This window comes from Pyrus communis, chromosome 12 (assembly GCF_963583255.1).
Source record: "Pyrus communis chromosome 12, drPyrComm1.1, whole genome shotgun sequence".
Taxonomy (NCBI): domain Eukaryota; kingdom Viridiplantae; phylum Streptophyta; class Magnoliopsida; order Rosales; family Rosaceae; genus Pyrus; species Pyrus communis.
This window is the reverse complement of record NC_084814.1, coordinates 19,873,171-19,882,116: the sequence shown is the minus strand read 5'-3', so window position 1 is coordinate 19,882,116 and position 8,946 is coordinate 19,873,171. Positions and strand designations below refer to the sequence as shown.

Genomic DNA, 8,946 nt, shown 5'->3' with positions numbered 1-8,946 from the left:
TGTAACTAAACTAAAGTAATGTTCACTTTTTCTTTCATTCATTGAGCAGTTTTACCTTTCATCCGTTTGCACTTTTGCATTGAATCATAGGAAAACAAATGAAAAAAAGTTCTAATAAGGAATTGTTATTCCAAGTTAAAGGAATTGATATTCTTTTTTTTTTCTTGGCCAAGTTAAAGGGGTTGTTATTCCAAAATTCTCATTTTGTATTATGAACTTTCTATATTTAAAAAGAAATATATATTTATTAAATACAAAATAGGATTTTGAAAGTTCTAATAACAGTTCTCAAAATTAATTATGCATTATTAAAATTTTAAAATTCCATTAATCGGTACCAAAATAATATCGCTAGGCCGACTAACTTTTTATATCTAATTTACAAACAAAGCACAATAACCACCTTTATACGTAAACATCATTTTCCTTTCCAACGTCACCTGTCTCTTTTTACTCTCGTTTACTTGCTCTGTTAGACTCTGCCTGCTTGCTCTCTCTATTGCTTTATTCTGTTAATCTCTCTGTAACTGAAAAGGTGGCCGTGGCTTTGTGATCGCCGGTAGACCGTACCGAAAATGGCGACGCCGAGAGAGCACATAGAAGAAATACGCAAAGGAAAGTTCTCCATCGGAGAAGAAAAACTCAACCCTTTGAATGAGGATCTTCACCAGGCTGTTAAGAATCTCTCTGCTGAACTCTACGCTAAGGATGTTCACTTCCTCATGGAACTCATCCAGGTTTCAATTCATTTTTTTAAAATAAAATATGTGTATGTTGGAATATGATCATGATGATCTCCGCTTTACTATGTGTGTATTTAATGTATGAAGGTGCACCATAGGAATGGTGTACTGATACACTTGACCTATGATGTACGGATACTTTACTTTGGTAGCGTGTTCCGTATTCCATAATTGTCGAATACTCTCGAATACTCGTGGTACGCATCATGATCAATGGATATGACTTTGACTTAATAGATACACGTATCTCACGTTTGGGATACAAGTATCATACTTTTAGGATAAGTTTACACTTTCAGATAAGAAATTAAAAGGTAACAATTAATAGGAGACGGAGGTCGGAGGTTTATATAAAATCTGATGAATATGAAGAGTTTGCCTCTAATTGAAACTATGAATACGACTCTCACACTTATTCTATATATATCAAGTGAATTAGATTTCCAACTTTCCTTCTCCAATAAATCGTTAGATCTGGATGATGAAATCGATTTGTTGTGTTATCAAAATATGTTCTAAATTATATATTTTTATATATTATTATATAATTTTAATTGCCTATCTAGGCATATCGTATGTTACATTTAGAGATTTTTCGTAGTGCCATGTTGTGTTGTGTCGTATCATATTGTCGTATCGGTCTCATAGCACTTAACCGAAGGGTCTAATAAGAAGTATGACTTATCATAAGGATTATACCCTTCTATATGGGACCATTAACAGAAGTCTTATAACACTCTGGAAAATGTATGATGAAGTCTATAAAGGGAGTATTTATTCCTCCAGTCAAATCAATCCAACGTGAAATATATTTTCTCTTCTTCCCTTTGGTGTGTTATTTCTTTCTTGGCACTACCGCATAGTAATCAATAGTCTAACGACATAAGAGATTGATTGTGTGATTTCCTACATGCTTGTGTGTTTTAGTGTGTTTGTGTATTACCTTAGACAGTAGCTATTTGAATATATGAACCAATGATTAATAGTATACTACTTATTTTGCAGAATGCAGAAGATAATGAGTACCCAGAAGGGGTTGATCCATCACTTGAGTTTGTCATAACTTCCCGGGATATAACAGCCGCGGGGGCTCCTGCTACTTTAATTGTTTTCAACAATGAGAATGGGTTTTCACCAAAGAACATCGAGTCCATTTGCAGTGTTGGACGTTCCACCAAGAAAGGCAACAGGAAGCGCGGCTACATTGGGGAGAAAGGTACGTTTGCATTATATACACGAGATGCTTCTATATATTCTGCATGCCAGTCCTTTTCCTTTTGAGTTTATGACTATTAACCATGTATCAATATTTTTGTTATACAAATAAAGTAGAGGGTTAGGTGATATTAGCCCTTCAGAGTGTTGCAGTCTTGCCATTGCTGTTTATAAACAACAAGAAACTAAAGAAAAAGGACTTCTCAATCTTGACATGTAATTTATACCAAAGAATTATTTACTTTTATTGGATTCATAAAATAGCAATACTGCTTTGATATCATGCCTATCTCATGTTTCTTATGCGTTCTGAATTAAGTTTTTGTTGGCTGTTTGAATGTCTTGCTATTTTTTCGTTTTGCTAATTTGGCCGAATTTCTGTTTATACACCATACAGGTATAGGGTTTAAAAGTGTGTTTCTCATCACTAAACACCCCTACATTTTCAGTAACGGTTATCAAATAAGGTTCAGTGAAGAGCCCTGTGCACACTGCAATGTTGGCTACATAGTTCCGGAATGGGTTGATGCAAATCCTACTCTTTTAGACATAAAAAAGATTTATGGTTCCGGTTCTGCCCTTCCAACCACAACACTGATCTTACCTTTGAAGGCAGACAAGTTCCAAGCTGTGAAGCAGCAGCTCTCTAGCATTCACCCTGAGGTTCTATTGTTTCTTTCAAAGATAAAGCGGCTCTCAATCCGCGAAGACAACGAGGATCCAAGGAAAAACAATGTAAGTGCAATTAAGATTGCGAGTGAGACTGAATTTGTGACGAGGAGGAACATTGATGCCCAATCCTACACCCTCCATTTGTCTGCAGAAGAAAATTGTGATGAGGTTGAAAAAGAATGCAGCTATTATATGTGGAAGCAAAAGTTTCCTGTCAAGCAGGAATACCGAGTTGAACAGAGAAATGAGGTAGAAGAGTGGGTGATCACGCTTGCATTTCCAATTGGGAAACGCCTTCGTAGAGGAATGAACACATGTGCCGGTGTCTACGCCTTCCTACCAACGGAGATGGTGACAAACTTTCCCTTCATAATTCAAGCTGATTTTCTTCTTTCATCATCAAGGGAAACAATACTCCTAGACAACAAATGGAATAAGGGGATTCTTGACTGTGTATCAACTACATTTGTCAATTCATTTATTGCGCTTGTTAGATCGATAGACGATGCTCCAGTGTCTAGTTTGCCTTATATGTTCCAGTTCCTGCCTGTCCATAGCTCTTCCTTTGAAGAACTGAATGTTGTTAGGGAGTCAATTAAAGCAAAACTTGTTGCAGAAGACATTGTACCTAGCGAGCCCCACAAGGAGCAGAAATTCTTTCACAAGCCTCGTGAAGTGGGTAGGTTAAAGCCGGATTTTTGGAATATTTTGAGGATGGCGAGGGATCAAGGGATAAGCTTGATTAATCTCTCATCTCATGGAAGATATGTTCTGTCTTATGCATTTGACCAGGTGGAGTATGATCACATACTGAGTTTCCTTGGTGTTGAACCCGTAAACAGCGAATGGTATGCTAAATTCATCAAGGGGACTTTCGGTCTGGTAACTAGGGTGTCCGAAGACGTCTATTTGGAGCTTCTACTATTTATTTCTGATAACTGGCTGAATAAAATTTTCCAGACCAGCATCAAGAAAGTACCACTAATAAAATGTTCAGGTTATGGAACCGAATCTTTGTGCCGCATAAGTGCAATCCAGAGTGGTGATAGTAAGGTTTGCATATCCTGTGATTCTGATCATGTTTCATGGCTGATTGATTGGAACAAGGAGTTTCTACCTGCCGGTAGGCTTCTCTTTATGCCAAAAACTACACAGGAAGCTATCCAGTCTTGCTCTAGGAAGGGGGCATTGGAGAAATGGCTTTTAGATCAAGTTAAGGTTCGTTTCGTGAGTGTAAATGAATATGCAAAGGATCTCCTTGACAATTCACTTAATGAGCGGAAGCTTGTGATTGCATTTGCCCACTTCATGTATTTTTCCTGGTTCAGACATTATATCTCAGCGAAGAAAGTTAATGAATTATGTGGTGATATGCCGCTAGTGGATAAGTATGGGAAAATCATCAGAAGTAGGAAGAAGGTGATTGTGGATAAGTATGGGAACATCATTGAAAACAGGAAGGGGGTTATTGTGCCTGCCAATGGAAGCAAATGGGCAACACTGACTGATTCTAATTTGTGGAGGAAAGAAGGCTACGTTGAGTTAGGAGAAGATTATATGGCTGCAGACTGTTTTGCTGGTAACTGTACAACACAGGAGAACCTCCTAGGGTTCCTTAAAATCCGTACTGCAGCTACGGACATTCCTTATATACCTGCTCCCAGTGATAGTATATCATCTTTATCTGCACCACTTATTAAGGAAAATGCATTCTTGCTTTTGGACTGGATTCGTCGTCTGGCAAATAAATATTTTTTGGTCTCACAGAATTTTGCAAAGTGCATAGAAGAAGGTGGTTGGCTGAAGGTTACTTTGAATGGCTCTTCCGGTTTTAGGCCACCTTCGCAGTCATTCCTACTTGAGTCATCATCGAGAAACATTTTGCAGAATGTCTCTGTGTTTGTTGATATCCCATTGGTTGATCAGAATTATTATGGTGAGAGGATTAATGAGTACAAGAAGGAGCTAAAAAGAGTTGGAGTCAGGTTTGAGTTTGGAGAAGCATGCGAATATCTGGGGAAGCATTTGATGTCTCTTGCTGCTTCTTCCACTTTAACCTCTGGCAATGTACTTTCTATACTCCGTTTCATCAAATATTTGAGGGACAACTGTTTTTCTTCTACTGATTTTATCTGTAGTATTAAAGAAGGTCAATGGCTTAAAACGTCCCTTGGCTACAGGTCTCCGGTGGGTTCTGTTTTGTCAGACAAAGAGTGGATAGTTGCATCACAGATTAGTAACATTCCTTTCATTGATGGAAGATTTTATGGTGAAGAAATTTTTCAGTTCGAAAAAGAACTTGAGTTGCTTGGTGCGGTAGTCAAGTTCGGTGAAAGTTACCAGCTAATCATTGACAACCTAAAGTCACCTTCTTGCTTGACATCTTGGACACCCGAGATTGTTCTATTCATGCTTGAATGCATGCATATTTCCAGTTCATCTGAGAAACTTGTCAGAGCGTTGAAAGAATTGAATTGCCTGAAGACCAACATTGGTTACAAGCGTCCAGAAGAATGTCTCCTGTTTGACCAGAATTCCGACTGGGGCTGCATTCTTCAGGTCTTTGGTGGTCTTCCATTGATTGATCACGTTTTCTATGGAGACAGGATATTTTCCTACAGAAATGAGTTGAAGAAAACTGGGGTGGTGGTTGATTTTGATGACGCCACTAAAGTATTTGCTCAATATTTCATGCGGTATGCATCATCGACTTCCATTACCAACGAAAATGTTGCTTCACTTCTGTTGTGTTACAGAAAGCTGAAGGGAACTCCCTTTAAATTTCCTAAAGATCTTAAGAGCTGCATTCGCCAGGAAAAATGGTTGCGCACTCGCCTTGGTGATTATAGATCTCCCAAAGATTGCATTCTCTTTGGTTCCAGTTGGGAATCTATCTCTCCGATGTGTCTTCTCCCATTCATTGATGATTCTGACAGTTGCTATGGCAAGAACATTCATGATTTTAAGGAAGAACTGAAGAGAATTGGCGTGGTTGTGGAATTCAAGGAGGGAGTCAAGTTTGTGGAATCTTGTTTTTATATTCCTTTGAATCTGAGCCGCATTTCTCCAGAAAATGTGCTAGCATTGCTGGAATGCTTGCAAATTTTATTGCAGGAGAAAGATTATTCCTTTCCTGATGTGTTCTTAAAGAAACTTTCTCAACCATGGTTGAAGACTTATGCTGGCCATAGGCCTCCCAACATGTGCTTGTTGTTTGATTCCAAGTTTGGCTCGTACATAAAGCAGACTGATGGACCCTTCATTGATGAAGAATTTTATGGATCTAAAATTTTAATGTACAGGAAAGAGCTTGCTGAAATAGGGGTGACTATTGAAGTGGAACAAGGGTGTTCTGTTATTGCCAGTCACCTTGATCTTCATGATGAATTTTCGACCTTTGTTCGAGTATATAATTACTTGAGCCAGTTTAAGTGGGAGCCAGATAGTGAGGCTGGCCGAAAGATCTGGATTCCGAAGGGAAATAAAAATGGAGAGTGGGTTGGTGCAGATGAATGCGTTATAGATGACAAGGATGAGCTGTTTGGTTTGCAGTTGACTGTTTTGAAGAAACACTATGAGCGAAAATTGCTTAATTTCTTCTGTTGTGCATTTAGAGTACGATCCCAACCTTTGGTTGATGATTACTTGAAGCTTTGGAAAGTTTGGGAAAGTTCTAAAAGAGGATTGTCGCATGATCAGTGCTGTAAGTTCTGGCTTTATGTTTCGAAACACTGGAATTTAAAGACGGAGAAAAGTCTTTCTGATGCCCTTTTGAAAGTACCAGTTTATTCAGGCTCTGGTGAAATCTTGTTGTCCAACAAGGAAGATGTTTTCATTGCCGATGACCTTCAGTTACAGTGTCTTTTCGAACAGTCTTCTCACTTGATATTTGCTTGGTACCCTCAGCCAAGCTTGGCTTCCTTGCCTCGAACTAAGCTGCTTGAAATGTACAAGAAAATTGGCGTTCGTGTTATTTCTGAATCTGTGCACAAGGAAGAACTTTCTCTTGCAAACGATGCTGAACTACAAATAATCTCAAGGGAAAGAGTGTTCGCAAAAGCACTTCTGAGGCTGATTCTTGGATTTCTTGCTGGTCCTCCCATTGAAATGGAAGTGGAGAAGAGGCAAAACGCTGTCCAAGGTCTTTTCAATGTTGCTGTATTGGAGACGCATGAACCAATCATTGTAAGTTATGATCTGCCCTTATCTTCTGGGAGAATTTTGAATGTTAGACGCACACGTAAGACACGGTGGGACAGGAAGAATTCCAAATTCTTCATCCAGAAGATGGACAAATCAGGCGGACAAAAGAGTACCATTGAGTTTGCTACATATTTCGCCGAAGCAGTATCTGAGTGTGTGCTGTGGGAGTGCACTGAACATATACCTGCACTTTCGGAGCTGATCAAGTGGGCGTTTGTGCTAGAATTCAATGAGGAAGCTGTTGATTTCTTGATGAAGTCGAAGAACCTGCAGATCTTCGTCGAGGATGCGGAGTTTCTGAATTCTGCCTACCCTTCTATCTAGTTATGTTTCTTTCAAGAATAATAATCTCTCTCTGCAGATGACTTGAACTCTTATGCTGTCTTAGTTGTGTGGTTTTCTACCGTTGGATTCTCGTGTTATCCTGAACAAGGGGATTGCTTCTTCTTATCATATGATTTTATGAACCATGTTTTCTCATCATCCAGTTTTTCTCGATTTCCTCCTCGAACTTGTAACTGTTGTCAATTTCCCTCCTGAATTCTAATTTTGGCCGATTATTCCTAAACTTCTGTAATTAGTCACTTTTCCTCCCTTGTTTGACTTTGAAAATTTTTATTTAATATTCCATCCATCTTGGTCACATGGACAGCAGTGAGAAATATGGGATCACAAAAACCCCTCACCAACACCCAAGACGCTGTTGCTTTCATTTTTTCCTCTTCTGATAGTAGGTTTATAACGGAGGACGAGGAAATGTCGTCGTCTTCACCTTCCTGTGTCTCCGATGCTCTTGGTTGGTCGGTTTCGGTGCGATTGGAGCTTTGGCACGCGTGGGTAGGCCTACTGCCTCTCTTGGAATCTCATTGATTCTGATCAGTACCTTCAGAAGTTGAAGACGCCGATGAGATTCAACGTTCTGATTCTCTTGGTACCAATGCTTGAGCTGCTTCCCATAAACCGATTCAAATATGTTCCCATTTTCTTGCAGTCCGTGAACTCCCTATCCATCTTCTTGTTTTACATATTCAATTCTATGTTATTTCACCTACCCATCCATCAAAGCTCAGGACTCTTCTGTCGGCAGAGATTTAGGTTTTGGTGGGGATAAAATTACTTTTTTTGTTTTGTACATTTGTCTGATGTCTACGCGATCAAAGATGGATGAAAAATTCTACAATTTAACAATAGGGGGAAAGTTGACTAATTATAAATGTTTACGAAATAATCGGTTAAAATTACAATTTAGAGGTAAATTGATAGTGCGCACCTTACAAGTTTGAGAAGAAAATCGACAAATATCTCATTCATAATAAGTGCGAAGAGGAAGAGGGAGCAGGTCCATTGGAAACTAATCAAAAGGAGAAAACAAAACGTCACAGATTCTCAAGCAAGACGAAAAGATTGATGGTTCATTCAAAGGAAACCTCCAATGGTGAAGTGGATCAAGGTGAATATTGATGGTTCATTCAAGTTTAAAGGCTGTGCAGGTTATGGTGGTATATTTTGTGATTCTCAAGGTATTACTTTGGGTGTTTTTGCGTTGTCCACGAATTTTTTAGTCCAATTGCAGCTGAGGTTCTTGCTGTAATTCAGGCTATTCGAGTTGCTTGGGTGCTTGAATGGCATCACATTTGGTTGGAGACGGACTCAACTATTGTGATTCACTACTTAAACTCTCTAGTTCTACTATTCCTTGGTATTTGCGTGTTGATTGAAGCAACTGTCTATGGCAGATTAGGCATATGCAGTTTTTTGTTTCCCATATATTTCGTGAGGAAAACGGTGTGGCCGATGTCTTAACTAACTTTAATGCAAATCACGATGCATATTACTGGTGGTCTAACGTTTCTTCATGTACAACTTCTACTTATATTCATGATCTTTTTGCTTCTACCAACTATCGTTTCAGATGATTCTTATCATATGTTTTCTTTGTAAGTGGGGTTAATTTTTTATTCCCCTCTTGTATTACTTGCCATGTTTTATCCATCAACGACGTTTGCCTTTATGTTCCCCTCATTTGTATTTAGAAATAAGACTATGGGGATGATCAGTGAACATTATCACCCCCATTAAATAAAAAGAAGCTAATCCTTGCATTAATTGAAAC

At 38.7% G+C, this 8,946-nt stretch overlaps 1 protein-coding gene across 1 annotated transcript; it reads left to right on the top strand.

Moving 5' to 3' along the window:
* The first annotated feature begins 426 nt into the window (after nucleotides 1–426).
* On the top strand, nucleotides 427–7,316 carry LOC137711025 (uncharacterized). Its single transcript, XM_068450219.1, has 3 exons — nucleotides 427–737; nucleotides 1,749–1,959; nucleotides 2,356–7,316. The coding sequence occupies exons 1-3, from the start codon at nucleotides 576–578 to the stop codon at nucleotides 7,155–7,157; spliced, it is 5,175 nt and encodes a 1,724-aa protein (XP_068306320.1). The 5' UTR covers nucleotides 427–575; the 3' UTR covers nucleotides 7,158–7,316.
* Nucleotides 7,317–8,946: the final 1,630 nt, after the last annotated feature.

Excerpts from the sequence above, each read along its gene's own strand:
- LOC137711025 (XM_068450219.1), top strand. The coding sequence starts at position 576 with ATGGCGACGCCGAGAGAGCACATAGAAGAAATACGCAAAGGAAAGTTC. Across the intron at positions 738-1,748 it reads TCCTCATGGAACTCATCCAG|AATGCAGAAGATAATGAGTA; the intron begins GTTTCAATTCAT and ends CTTATTTTGCAG. Across the intron at positions 1,960-2,355 it reads CGGCTACATTGGGGAGAAAG|GTATAGGGTTTAAAAGTGTG; the intron begins GTACGTTTGCAT and ends TACACCATACAG.